Raw genomic sequence first — 16300 nt, 5'->3', positions numbered from 1 at the left:
AGGTTAGAGATTTACAAAAAAATTACATTTAAACAAATTGATTGAATGAAAATAATGATCAAAGGCATTTTGATAAAGATTTAAAAACTAAAAAATTTTGAAGCATCTGATGAAATCTGAACCCACAACCTTCTGCTTGCCATGCTCATATGCAAACCACTATGCTAGAACTCCTCAGTATGTAAAACTGTCTATTTTAGGCTATAGAAAAAGTTCCAAAACATTTTTTCATTGATTACTTGTAAATGAGGACCTACCAGGGTGAATGGCAGAAGGATGTGATACTTGGGACCTTAACCTGCATCCTCAGATGGTTTCAAAAACTTGATCCAACCCCTGGGATCTCTCCTTTTAAGTCAATTGTCATTCCCGACACCTAAAAAAAAAAAAAAAAAGTCAACTATTGACAAATAAGCTTACTGAATTACGTATACAAAATTTTTGCCAATATCAGCTAAAATAAATTGTACTGTCACTATGAACCTGTCATGGTGAGAAGCAAAACAGCTTTCAAAAAGGAAAATGAAATGAAACGTTTGTATGGCACCGCTGGCCGGGAAGCCCTGCCTGGGGATGTTCGGTCGCCAGATGCAAGTCTTATTTCAGGTGATGCTACAATGGATGACTTGTGTGTCAGTGATGATGATGATGATGATGATGATAACACGATACCCAGTCCACGGGTGGAAAAAATCTCCAACCTGTCCAGCAATCGAGTCCAGGCCCGCTGCATGGTAGGCAAGCATGTTACCATTCAGCTAAGCAGGCAAACTTTGAAAAGGAAGATCATGATGTATGGCTATTTTTCACTGGAACTGCTAATAGAAAAACACAGAATTTAATCTAGGAACACAGATTACCTTCATCAACTCCAAAAAAGCTTGTCAAAAATAGTCAACAGAAACAAATTACTACAGATTCTGGCAGAGGATCACGTTCTGCAGCAGATTAACGAAAACATATGCAGCATTCATAGAACGAATTTATTCTTATAAAGAAAGAGGACGTTTATCAGAGTGGAGTAAAATGCAGGCTGGCGTGCAACAGGGATGTGGCCTTTCAATACTCTTTGTTTACTATGTGAATAAAATCATTCAAGAGTGGAGGCAAATGCCACACAGCTTCATTCAAAACCAACAGAAACATAAAGCTAGATGTTCTACTCTTTACAGATGATTTAACTCTCATAACATCTTCAGAAGATAGCCTGCAGCATTCTGTACACAATTTACAGATTATATCCATGAATACACAATGGACATCAGTACCGAAAAATCTTCCTCTGGGGAAGATACTTGGTACAAAGTTAAAATTTATTTGAAAACTAAAATTCTAGAAAGACTGAACACATTCACATATTTTTGTTATTATTAATCCTTTATGGAAGAAACAGAGATAGCCGGAAAAGCCACCAGATAGACGAACACTATGGGAGTCATTAACAATGTAATGAAACCCTTCCTAGCCCAGAAGTACACCAGAATACACAGTCATGGTAGTGAAGCCTGGACAATAAAAGCAAATGGTGCAAAAAAAGTAAAAGCCTGTGTAATAAGATTATTGATCTAAATATCTGGCTACACCAAATGTGATCACAAAAGGAATGATGGGGTGAAGGAATTTAAAATGGAACACAGAATACATAGAACTACCAAATAACTGGAGAAAACCTACAATGGGAGAGCTCAAAGAGAATCCCAAAATCCATATTACACACAATAGTGTAAGATTGCTAAGCTGACCAATGAAAAGATGACTGGAGACTTCTCAATGAGATCATAACAGGCTACGAAGGAAGACAAAGAAGCAGGAGAAGAAAAAGAAATTCTTTCAATCTCTTCTTCACCTGCAGGGCCAAGTGGGATATAAACTTTTATTACTGTGGAAGGGGCGGGTGGGGTAATTCGTATCATGTCTATCTTGGTTAAGATAATGCGTTCACTATGCTGTGCATAGCAGTTTGTCCACATTCCCATCTTCTCAATCATTAGAAGTACCCACGCATTACCACTATTTGATCGTGTGTTGATAACCCTGTACGAAAATGAGCAGAAGTTCTGTTCTTCCTGCCACCAAACGTTACTAATTTCCACTACATCCAACTTCAACCACTCCACTTCCCTTTTTCTAACCTACCTACCTACCTACCTACGTACCAATTACGGAATCTCATATTTCATGCTCCAACACAAAGAATGCCAGTTTTGTTTTTGCTGATGACATCCCTCTGAAGCAGGTGGTATGACTGAGGCACTACTTCACCTATGGAATATTTTACTTAAGAGGATGCCATCATCACCATTAAGTCATACAGCAGAGCTCATAGGGAAAAATAAAGGCTGTGACTTCCACTTGCTTTCAGCTATTTCCATTATCAGCACAGCAAGGCTATTTTACAAGGCCAGATCAGTTAATCATCCAGAATGCTGCACTCCCAACTACCAAAAAGACTGCTGCCCCTCTTCAGGAACCAATGGTTAGTCTGGCCTCTCCAACATCCCTCCGTTGTGGTTGCATCTGTGATATGGCTATATGTATCACTGAGGGACACAAGCCATCCCAGCTCAGCAAGGTCCACAATTCATGGGGAATGGTATCCAGTGGCAGCTCAATATGAAACAAAGTAAATGCAACACAGTTCACTGCATGCAAACAATAAAAGCTGGATGCACTGTATGTAGTCACACCAACTACCTGTGTTAATTACTGACAGCTGCTCATACACAGACAGCTGCTCATACTGTTATGGACGTATAAAACTGATTTGCAAAGTGAGGAATGAAGGTACATAAAAATGTTTTAAACAGTAGAAACTAGAAACTTTTATGCAAAAACAATTTAAAGGCACTAAAGCTTCAGCATGTGTCTTCTACATTTTTAGTAATGAGAAAATGTAAAATTAATCTTTTAACTTTAGACTCCCATATTCCTGATAACAGAACATTAAAACCTTCTTAAAAAGCAAGTTGAAGAGTTTACTCTCCCACTGACATTGAGGTATGCAATACTTACTGTTACACATTAGGTACTGGACAAGCAAACATATTCCCTAAATTTTTCGGGTTTCTGTTATGTATCGCACCAAATATCCACTGATTTCCAGCTGTTATTAATTTATTCCAATGGAAGGCAATTTTCTTACAGCAGTGATTTTATTTTATATTGATACATTGTTGTTTGTCTCATGCACGCACAGCTGATTTTAGGAGAATACTATCCCATCTTTTAAGAACCTACACAACAAAAGGTACATATGTTCATCTGCATTACATTCATCCTGTACCTACAGATATTAGTTATTTATTCATCAATTGACATATGTACATCACGTAAAAGATAACCTAGCAGGAAAAAAAGAGCTGTAAGACTCGTGTAAAATATTGTTAATTGTACAAAATGCTACTTATGGTATTTCTGTGTGTCAACATTTCTCTGACAAGCACATCTTAGAGAGTGGCAAGTTAGAATCCCTCCTAATAATTCTATATACTCTTAGAAGTGTTTGTCGGAGATATATCAAATCTTATACATACAGTAAGTAAGATTTTACACAACTGACAATATTTTATGCAAATCCTGCACCTACTGCCACCCGTAATTTATCTGACCCCAACTGTGTGTCAGGTTCTGCACATATATATCTTAGCTGACACCCACTTGACTGATATACATAGAAACATGATTAACACGGTGCAGGTGATCACATGTGTGCTTTGTGTAGTATAGCATTGGTACCTCAATATGAGACAATATTGTCTCGAAATCGATAGTAAACACTTGACAAGGACTGAAATAAAAATCTAGTTGTCAGAACGTTTCCTTTCATTGGAATAAAAAAATTCCCTAAATGTTGTTGGCCATATTTTTGTGAAATCCTATAAAAGTTCTGAACACAGTAACTTTGAAATGATATTCCAAATGCGAATATTGTTTTAAATTACAATATGGATATGGGCGACAGAAGAACAGCAATACAAAAACGCCGTTTTAAAATTCACTCACAAATGTGATGTTTTATACAACATTTTATTGATTTTTATATTACACAACTGAGTTCCTACACTGATGCTCACCCTTAAATGGGTTTCCAGTCTGCCTTTTTCTCCTTTTTTGTATGAAAATGCTTCATAGTACACATTTTGGTTATGAAAATATGAAATACACAAATTATTCTACAGCTTACAAATCATCAATCCTTTAACATGTTTTTCCTTACAACTATTTTAAATAAAATACTTGTACAAGTAAAACATCACTGATGTAATAACAATATATATTTTATTAGAGTTCTTAGTTGTGTTTTACTGTGCACATAGTACTTATATCTGAATTAAAATACTGTAAAAATGTTTAGAATAGTTTAAAGAGAAATGTGTAAACTGCAAGCACTTGAACCAAATGCTGTGACTATTTTATATATAAAAAAAACTATCATACAAAATTCTTGATATTCTGCTGCAGTAATGGAAGCAAGACAGATCACCACATTATTATGTTTACATCACTTCCAAACATATTTCTTAAATAATATTACACATAATGAAAGACTTTAAGGGTACACTATTACCTTCACTGCAGATCTATCTTGGCGAATCTACCAAAAAGCACCCAAAATATATAATTCAAATTGTGGGAAAGAAAGCTAAATAATAAAGGATGAGTGGTACTTCCAAAATCATATAATAGGTGAATCATAGAAATTGATTCAAATGTTATTTTTCACATTTCCCAAAAGTGAACTCATGAAATACCTATGTAACAACCTACAAATATTTTCAAATATGAATAGACAAATCAAAGGGCAATATTCACCAACAGCAGAACCCACAATCAAGAGCATTATATAAAGGAAAAATTAAATAGTTACTAAATATCTTTTTAACCAAAGAAGCATTTGTTTATATACTAAGGAAATGAAGATAGAAGGCACAAATTACAGACAGTATGAGAACAAAACATCAGATTCTGACTGATTATCTGTCGTCTCTTTTCTGTCCTTTAACCCTTAACTCCAGTAAAAATAACTATGCATTTAGGAGTTCAACATACATCTCTGCAACTTCTGCACAAGTAAAATGTAAATGTCATGTGACTAGGGCCTCCCATCGGGTAGACCATTTGCCAGGTGCAAGTCTTTTGATTTGACGCCACTACGGCGACTTGCGCGTCGAGGGGGATGAAATGCTGATAATTAGAACAACACAACACTCAGTCCCTAAGCGGAGAAAATCTCCAACCCAGCTGGGAATCGAACCCGGGCCCTTAGGATTGAAATTCTGTTGCGCTGACCACTGAGCTACCGGGAGCAGACTCTACACAAGTGACCATGGTTTATACTATTGGTGAACATTACATTTATGAATATTTATATGTTTATTCAAATTTGAATTATTTTTTTTAATGTTGTTCTGATTTTATGCCTACAAATATTTTCAGTTTCAGTCTGACAAACTGTGGGAAGAAAAGGAAATGTCCCACGTGAAAAGTATTGACAGACAGTGGGACATATAAACATATTATTTGACCACACATTCACATATATTACACAGTTGCAACATGTAAAAACACTGCACACTGACCAATTTACTTTCCAAAAAAGAAAATGTCAGTGAGTGGCATTGTATAAACTGTGCCATTAAGCGTTTGGCTAAGGCATGGTGTCATCCATGTCACTGAATGTCCAAGTGGGAGTCAATGACTTCAAAAACATCACTCCTCACTCCCTATCTCAGCAATGAATGGGATCACTTTATAGTGCCATATACACCACAAATACGAAACAAAGTATCTCTTTCACATTTCTTCTAGGTGCTGTGTGTCACACAATAATATATTCTTTTGCGATATGCTCAAATTTCTATAACCTCTGGTGTAACATTTACCTCACAGAATGTTTACTGTTCTATGGGAAATTGTCTGTTATTTAGTTAAAAAGGCAAAAAATGTTTAACCAAAATACCCACTTAAGTATAAATTATGAACTTCCTTACATTATTTGTAACATGTAACAAGGGTATGCAATAAACAATTACTCTCACAGCCAATAACTTTCTGTGACTAATTTGAACTTACAGAAGTTGTAATGAAGCAATTCTGACAAATTCTGATGGCATTTAAATTGGTGGCATCATTTACTAATAACATTTCAAATGACAAGTGAACACGAGGAAACTGGAATGATCATTCAACAAAGTTTGAATGAAGTATCTTGCAAGTAAGAATATTTTGCAATAAAACAGTAACTGATGAACTGTAACAATGAATACAATTTTAAACATAAGGTCCAAGGAACCACATTTCAACAAACCTGTGAAACTATTCACTGAATGTACCCTAAAACATAGTTTGATAATGGTAGTATTTATGGAACAAAGAACAAAATCTTGATTATAGTTTATACCCCATGCAATCTGCTGTAAAATCAGTCCTTTGAAATGACAGGCACATCTGTTCATGGTGCAAAAGACGATGAGGAATGATTTTCTATCTAGTAAAAAATGATAAACTGATAATATATAAAAGCATAAAGATCACATACTGTACAAATCATAAATATTACTATACAGCATTTTTCTCTGCTCAATTACAATGTTTAGTGGAAGAGAAAGATATATTTACATATTGAAACATACTATATATTAAAACCGCAGGAATCTAATAAAATGTATAATTATTTTTGTAATGAACAGTGGCTAATCAAAAGTCACATGTAAAATTAAAATAGACAGCACTATTTTCTTTCCATGGGAAGTTATGAAAGAATTAACATGAAACTGAGGTATACCACAACGTACTTCACTCACAGGACTCAAAATATAGGCACTGATTGTTTCAGGTGTAAAGAGGTGACTGAAGCAGTGTGTTTGAGTCATAAAATGCATGAAATGTATCTTACACTAACATTTGAATAATTCAAAATAATCACTGTCTATATTCCTTCCATTTCACATTAGCCTTTATTGCTTGAACTGTGTTGATTATATTCTTGAGCACTTCTGGTTGTACAATTTTGAAAAAATCTGGCTCCAACATATATGAGTAATGACAAATAACTGAATACTGTAGCACGATTATCTCCAGCAACAAGTAATTTCTGCCTATAATGGAAACTTAACTGAACCATTAACACACTATAATAATTACAAGCATGAAATAATTTCCATGTTCTTAACAATAATAGTTTTATATTACAGTCCTCTAATAGATAAGTTTTCATTTTGAATGCCCTTTCTTAGTTACAATCACAGCAGATGAAATAGTTGCAATGTGGTGGAAATGTCTTTAATATGTACTGGAAGGAGGTCTCATATACCTTCAACTTAATACTCTTTCTCTGATTACATCATGGATAATGTCATTTAGTTGGAATTTCACTTAAAGATATATAACAACAATGACACTAGCAATGTGGAATACAGTGAAAGTATGTGACTTAAATTTATTGTTTCAAATTTGCAAAACAAAATAATACCAAAAATTTCTGAATTACAAAAATGCAGTTTTCTCAGATTCTTGCTTCAGAACATTCCACTTGGTATTGTGGAGTGTAAACATTTACAAACACACAGCACAAAGTTTCACAAATAAAGGACAATTAGTACCTGACATCTACAGCATGTCTACATAAGTACACTTCTGAAGTACTTTACATATTTTTTCCAGATATCCAGTTCGAGATGAGAAACACATCCAGTTTTGTGCAATATGTCACAATGGTTATGCCAAAGCTTGGCAATGCTATAAATGAATGAGCTTGGTTTATGTCCTTTATAAATGCTTACACTGTAAATGTTGACACTATCTGTCATTTTCATAAAGCGAACCAGATATGTTTACATCAAAAGTAAACTAACTTACAAAGAACGCGATCATTAATTTTTGTAAGACAGCAATATCATTGAACACAAAAATATTGTGGCCTCATAAGTAAGCCTAAAAAGGAAATTAAACTTTGATAGCTAGAAATGTATCTCGGCACTTCCTTGGAAAGATTGTCACTTGAAAATCATGTTAACTAGGCATCTGTAGTCATAAAGGCAATTCTATAGTGGTAACGAGACGATAGATTTAAAACTGCTGAATTCATAAAAGCTGCAATTAAATAACTACCTTTCTACATTTTAATTGTATCCCAAACTGCACCAATTTCTGACCACATTATTTGAGGGTCAAGGATATCATACAAATATTTTACATCACTCAAAGCTGCAGGTATTTAGTGATTGCAATATGATGCAATTAAAACCATAAGGCATTCATCCGGACTGAGTGAGCTGTTGACAGATAAATGCACCAATCTGAAGGCAACCATAAATAATCAGTACCAATCCCGCTTAAATTTTTTTTGCATAGGAGGCTACAGCCATTAGTCTCTCCCAAAAAGAAAACAGCTAGAGGTGAAAGAAGACATTACATAAGAAATGTTATTGGAAATAATACCCATGTGAAAACTAAGACAGTAATAATTCATTTGCTGTCCATCGTAAGATAATGTAAAATTGTTTACACCGTTAATTTCTATTCAGCATACTTTCTGCTGGCATAAGAACCCGACAAATTTTATTTTCACAGCATCTAATTATTCAAGAATAATATTAAATGTGGAACTATGTAATGACAAAAAAGACCACATAAAGAGAATTAATACTATTAAATCTTAAAAACAGAATGAATTTAACATGGCTACTCTAATGTGTCCTTCCGCAGTTGAGTGGTCAGCATGGCAGCCTGCCATGCAGAGCGCCCAGTTTCGATTCCTGATACTGGCAGGGATTTTTCCTTGATGGGAGGACTGGTACAAGATTCACTCAGTCTCTTAAGGCCAACTTTGGAGTTACTAAGCCAATTAGTAGCATTTCCAAGATCAAGAAACCAACAATGACCAGGAGAGTAGCAAGCTGACCACATCCCTCCACATTGCAACCAACATCACCACCGGCAGAGGACGAGACGGTGGTCAGTCAGTCGGGCACGATTCGCCCATTTAGGTACCTTGATGTGCCACCAGTGGTTTTAAACTAAAGAAATATGCAAAACAATCCTTTTTGGTGAAAAATAGTATTATTCTGAATCCAGCTCCATCCAAACAAGATTATGACAGCAAAATTTTCTGAAATGGAATGTTTATCAAGCAACGCCGTTTAAAATTTTATTACTACAGAGGTGAAGGAGCATGTAAGCCACATTATGTAATTAATTGGTTGGTTGGTTGGTTTGCGGAAGGAGACCAGACAGGGTGGTCATCAGTCTCATCGGATTAGGGAAGGATGGGGAAGGAAGTCGGCCGTGCCCTTTCAGAGGAACCATCCCGGCATTTGCCTGGAGTGATGTAGGGAAATCACGGAAAACCTAAATCAGGATGGCCGGACGTGGGATTGAACCGTCGTCCTCCCGAATGCGAGTCCAGTGTCTAACCACTGCGCCACCTCGCTCGGTGTAATTAATTACTGAAAATCATAGTGTGTATGAGTTGTGAACTTCTGCATCTATACACAAGAGACCGAGGAGGAGTAGTGCCGAGGCGGAAGGAGGCGACGACAAACTGCAATGAAAAAAAAAAAAACAAAGAGTACTTTGGCAGATGAACAGATAAACATACAAAATCAAACAGGGGCAAACTTCTCTGGATTCCTTTTTCTTTGAATAGTGCATTATATATTTCATAAAGCATGAACTCATTCACAAGATTATCAAAAGTTCATCAGTCAATAACTAATTATGTGTATTAGAACTTCATTTTGTAAAAACACTTACTTCTCCTTCTTTTCAACCAACAGTGATGTCCCTGGTTTCTACTTATAATATGCGCAATCACATCACATCCCTTGAAAGATAAGATTACGTTCTGCTTTCTTTAAAGAAAATCAGTGAAATAACTACAACTACCCTGCAGAATCTGCAAAAATAAAATTAAAGCCTACTAACTATGTGGCAGGATTTGTTTGTATAGTAACTATCAACGAATCATAGACATAAAAGAAGAAAGTCAAAGTAAAGGACTCGGACCCGCCCCCCCCCCCCCCCCCCCCCACACACACACACACACACACACACACACACACACACACACACAGAGAGAGAGAGAGAGAGAGAGAGAGAGAGAGAAACGAAAATCAATTAATAAAAGTTTATATTTGTATTTCATGATACAACAGTTTGAAGTCTTTTTTATCTCATACTTATTCCATAAGAAGAAAAGGAGACTTGTCAGCTCATTTCTCTAATACTATCTACATCACCTCTGAAGAAGACACTGTTGAGTGTTAATAAGTACATGATGGTCAACATTTTTGAGAAAACAATGAAACATCAGAAATTATAGGTGCAAACAATTCAAGCTTACAGGTAATGCGCAAACCATTCTTGCTCAAGTACCAGCCACAACCTGCACAGATTTACAATTGTCTCCCTGTCTTTAAATACAGTTGCTTTTAAGTCTGAAGTGAGATCTTTTACAATGGATGTTCCTGATATTGTACTTTACTGTATCCAATTGTCTTGGTCAATTTTTGACATGCAATCTCTATAAATTGAGAATTTTATACAATTTATTGTACAAAGTTCACCAATGATCTGTTGTATAACAAATACATCATGAAAACCTCAAAGTTTTATGCCTTGTCCGCCTTACTTCTCTTTCATTTTGTTATCATATATAATAAATTTTTTGTTGCCTTTTTTTCCGAACACCTCCTCCACCCACTCCCCTCAATCTGTTCAATAGTTAAAGATTTTTCTTACCACAACCACCATCATTTCTAGGACACTGATTTATACACCTCCCACTCCTGCACTTCACTTTCGTATGCATTACACAGATTACTTACTTTTTTATTTGGAATGCAATTCTAAGTGACTTATTATCTCTTTTTGTATCCACAATATTGATACAGATATTTTCATCATTCTCCAGCCTTTACCTTCATAAAGATAAGCTTTTAGTTCTGAGAATGTTAGTTCACTACTATCTACCTTCAGGTAGCTTACATAGACAATTAAAGACAAATAAATTTACTTCTAATATTAACAGAAAGCAAATCTTTTACTCTCTAATAATATGAATCTATAAAATCTTCAAATGGAAGACTGCTTAACTGGAAGCAACTGTACGATTCTTAACAGCGGACACCATAAGGGATATTGTGGAGAAGAAAAACCAGCTGTGCACCTAGCATGTAATACCAAACAAAATCCATTGAAAAATTGTTACTGAATAAGGGAAGGTATGAATCCATTAAGTCACCTTTTCATTAACACGGTACAAGATTAACTTAAGAACTGCAACAATAAAAGTCAAACAATTATCAAACATTCACTCTGTACCTTGCTGCCCATATGGATGACACAATTGGTCCCTGTGTAGCTGATTTCTATGTGGGCAAAGATGACACAATTTTAAGTACAGTCGAATATGATTTATTGACCAAAAAGAATTCATACTATTTTAAAAGAATTCTGTCTCTAGATACTTTTGAATGATAATGGTACTAATAACCAGAGGCACAATAAGTTCAGTACTACCAAACAAAAATCATTCTCTGCTTTTCTTCCTTTCTCTCCACATTGCACTTAACCTGATACCTAATTCAAAAGTAATTATGGCAGTATGCATTCCTGCTCAAATTTCAAACTTTTGTGTACGACACTAATAATATATATGATGTTAACAAATGTAACTGAAACCTAATTCGTTATTAAGTGCATCTTTGAGATTCAAGTCCAGAACCTACAAAGCAACTGCATTTAACACATGAATTCACACGACAAGAACCCACATATAAACTTTGGCAGTTGCTAGAATGTGGTAGTGAGATAACGAAAATTAAATGATTGATTTGATTGTCAGATTTTGCACAAAATACATTGCAAAGTGAGGCACTTACTTAGGTAAATATAACAAAATTCACTGAAATAATGTATTCCTTTTATTTTTGGTGTTAAAAGATAAAGAATTTTTCAGAATATAGTGTATTAAATTCAGCATTGTCCACATTACACATTACTGGTTGTAATACACAAATGCTGGTCCACTTATGAGGCCTCAAAGAAATAGTTGCATTCGATGAAGTATATACACTAAGCATCTCATTTACATCATTCATCCCTCTCACTGCTTACAGCTGAACCACTTGCTGACCTTTCTTTTATGAATATATTCCAAAGGAAACTATACATCACATTTTGTTCTGTCAATATATCCACATTATTGATTGTGCTAAATGACAATGACTCAGTTTACTAAGAACAAGGAAACTCTGTAAAACAATTACCATATTTTGCAAAATTCCACCAAATAACTTCACAGGTTTTTTGGCCTAATTTGTTCATACAGCATTAGTGCAACTACAGAACATATTTATTATTTAATAGGTGTATTATTATTTTGTTTTCTAAGATTAAGTTTCATGCTGAACAATAGCATTGTAAGCTGGAGGACATTTGACATAACTGGTTCATATCAGCAAAACATTCTAACACTTCTTTTTTCTTTTTGAACAGTAACAATATTTAAATGGGACTGTTCATGCGACAAAGGTTCTATAAACTGAGTATTACATTGTCATCACAAAGTTTCAACCGAATAAAATAAAAGGTTTTGCAGAATCAGGGAAAAAAATTTACCTCCTCACAGTAACTATCTGTTTTTAGAACTGCAAATGCAGTGAGAGGTGACTTTCCTGGCATTAACTGTAAATATAAATTCCCAGCATTACTATTCCACAACTAGCACAGTGTTCAAAAATAAAACAAAATCTGACAGAAAACTATGTTAGAAGATGAACACTTCAGCTGCTGAAGGTTCTCAATTTTTCATGCTAATTAAAACCAATTTGTTAACATGACTGTAAAGTGATATTTTAAGATAAGTTTTGTATCGTAGCAGAAAAACCACACACAACCAGAAGAAGAAATCCATGAAACCACAAATGACAACAGGTTTTTTTTTTTTTTTAAAGAAATAAAACATTTTGCATATACATGTGACAACAAGATGTACAACCAGAGAGACCAACTTCTTCTGAATCACTTCATTACATGAAATGTAGTGTAACACAATGTAGTTCCTTTAGTGGTATCAAACATGGCAACATAAAATGAAATGTCTGTGTATGACAGATTACCTTTCATATGACCACTAAACACAAGAATATCTTTAAAAAGAAAAAGAGAGAGAGAGAGTCTAAGAAATTGTGTATCCAGTTCTTTACATGAACTTACAATAATATATAAATTAAACAAATTATCAGGACCGATAAAAAAACAACACTGGGAAATCTGGTTTCACATTTCAATTCTGAATGTTTTGGCAGTTAGGGCTGGAATACATACGTCAATATCAACCCTCAAAAAGTGTGTTTATTACACAGGCACAAATCTGCAACTGGAAGAACAATTAATTTTGCACAACATCCAATAGAAATGAGCACAAATCAAATCAACTTCATTTATCCCACTTCTTGTCAGGCTTCTGAGGAAATACAGTTATGGTCTTGCTAGCAAAAGTTCAATAATGCTCAAAAATTTCCAAAAGATAACATTCTTAAAGAATTAGAACAACAACATTATCTGTGATTTACATTTAAAATCCATGCATTATTTAAGCCAACATAACAAATCTCACAAACCAAAATATGAAGAATAGAACACACTGGGCAAAAAACAACTTGTAAACTACAACTAAATAGACTCAGTTTACTTGGGTCTTAAGTAAAGAGAACAAAGCTGTCTTCTGTATCTTTAGTTCAGGTCTAACTATTGTCATGATAAATCAGAAGGAATAGTTATTAATAACAGATACAAATATTTTATTGGAAGGTGTTTACTGCTTTAATTTAATATAATTAACATCGTGAGTGTGAAATCTCCTTGGTGAACTCACACAAGACAATAAATTATAATATGAATATTTCCTCATAAAAACTGAGCACCACACTATATGACACACACACACACACACACACACACACACACACACACACACACACACACACAAATATATATAAAATTATGGAGAACTTCTCACGATACGAATATTCAAAAGTAAATTCATCGAGTGATTTTTCTTCTTCTTTTGTTATACTCTATGAAGTGACTACATCACTCATTCACACACTTGGTATTTTGTCATCCTTACAGTAACAAAAATTGCACATGAGCATATCATCAGTATAAACAAGTACAGCTCTAAAATATAGCAAATTCTGAGAATGATTTCACTATTATTTCTTGTATCACACTTTGATAACTTATGTCATTTCTTGCCTGGATTATGTCCGTGTACACAATACACTGCTTAATTAAACGCACAATTTTTTTACCGATACAAAAGATGTAACAAATGTTTGTACACAAAAATGAATATATATATATATATCTTTTTATATACATATATATTCTGTAATATTGCAATATTGGTAAAACAATAACATTTTCCCTGCCATAATGATACATCAATGGGGAATTTTTGGAAACTATTAACCTCCTCTTAACCCATATTTTTATTAAGCACTAGGATTCACTTCTTATGTAACGTTATCAGGCAATCAATATGTGATAGGCAATTTATTCTTCATTATCAGCACAACTGCCCAAGGCTGAATATGTACAGTTCATCAGACACACACAAAATAATACCAACTTTTAGCAAGTAGTCTCTCTGGGCAGTTCATAAGGAGCATTTATGACTGCTGTTGTACTAACTGTTTCTGCTGTGGTTGCCTTTGCAGTTGGTGCTGATGACTTACAAGAAGATTTCTCTGGCTGAACAGCTGGTTTACTGGTTGAAGGCTCACTCTCAGATTTTTCGTCTTGAGGACTGGTGGGACTATTAGTTAGTTCGCCAACTGTCTGATTTGTCAGTGTGTCGGTTAGCTAGAGAAGCTTTTCAGTCACTGAACTAGTGGTTGCAGAGCTGACAGTTGACGTTGCATTATGTTCTGATTCCTCACCAGGTGGCAGTAGTTGTCAGTTGAGCAGTTCTACAGAGACAAACTGCTTCAGGCGTTCCAAGTACTGAGAGTACAGTTCAACATCATTGTGGCCAGCACCCTGAAGAATATGAATTGGTTATTAAAATCTCCATTAAAATAAATTTTATATGTGAGAAATCCCTGAAATATGTAAGGAATTCATTTTTCTAAAAGGCACTGACTAATAACTACATATCACACAAATTAGGTGCAATCTTATGAGGCAGGCTAAAATTCCACAGAAAGTTGTTCCAGGTCAATATACATAAATTTAACAATAAAAACGTTGAAGACATCTCTCAGCAACAAACGAACTACAAACTTTAAGATAAACAGCATCATATCCACCAGCATACATGTAACTCTTGTTATTAACTGGAGACTACATATTAATGACAGAGTTGCAAGAATTTTTACCACCACACATAATTTACTGATTAAATTTCTATACCAAATTCTTCACAATAGTCAGAAACATGAACAAAAACAGGTTATCATCTTACTAACCATCAGAGCACTAGATGATCATGACAACAATTACATGATAATATCTTATCAAAGAAACTTCCAACAAATACAATATGTTTGTAATCTTACAGCACTACTGTTCTCACAACTACTTGTGCCACTTTTTACTTCTGGTTACTTTTGTGTACATTTTGTGTTGAACATCTCCTGAAATTCTGGAAAGTCTTCTCAGCCCCACATGACGCATTTTTATTTTTGTTGCACTCCCCAATGCTGATGTTTTGCAGTATAACTTTCAGTCACAAGTAAGTGTATTTAGATACTTTACTTTCCTTTCCTTTCCTTTCCTTCCCTTTCCTTTCAGATCTATCTACATAAAATGTGCAGTAAGAGTCGGTGATTCCTAAGCTATAAAATCTCACTTTTCTATGTACAATGTTCTGACTTGATAGCAACACCTACACAAACACTATAGGAAATAACACAGCCAAAGATAGTGTTCATGCTCTTTACTCTTCTATGAAGTTTGCCATAGCAGTCATTTAAAAGAAAATGGGGAAAAAACCATAAATATAACACCAAGAATGAGAAAATTATGTACTACAAACCCAATCAATACAAAGTGGCAAATTATGGAAAAAAAGAGACTGCCTCTCCAATGAACTAAAAATGCCGATACACAATAAGAACAATTTAAAGACTTACATTGATATCTTTTCCAACTGTTAACTACTTTTACTTCATAGATGAACTTAAAAATGTCTATTAAAATGTTTCAGGGAATAAATAATATAAATTTAGTAAAATTTGGGATACACATAACGACCTATCGCACAAGTCTTAATTTAAGCAACACAAATGAC

The 16300-nt window shown here is 34.6% G+C and overlaps 1 protein-coding gene across 1 annotated transcript in view; it reads right to left on the bottom strand.

Annotated features, from left to right (window-relative positions):
- Positions 1–10112: 10112 nt before the first annotated feature.
- Positions 10113–16300, bottom strand: part of LOC124612754 (alpha/beta hydrolase domain-containing protein 17B) — a 181730-nt gene continuing 175542 nt past the window's right edge. Inside the window, exon 4 of the mRNA XM_047141146.1 lies at positions 10113–15048. Within this exon, the coding sequence (XP_046997102.1) occupies positions 14965–15048 (84 nt within the window). The 3' untranslated portion in view covers positions 10113–14964. The remainder of the gene's footprint in view (positions 15049–16300) is intronic.

Source organism: Schistocerca americana, chromosome 4, assembly GCF_021461395.2.
Source record: "Schistocerca americana isolate TAMUIC-IGC-003095 chromosome 4, iqSchAmer2.1, whole genome shotgun sequence".
Classification (NCBI taxonomy): domain Eukaryota; kingdom Metazoa; phylum Arthropoda; class Insecta; order Orthoptera; family Acrididae; genus Schistocerca; species Schistocerca americana.
Note: the sequence above shows the minus strand (reverse complement) of the source record. Positions and strands in the feature narration are given on the sequence as shown.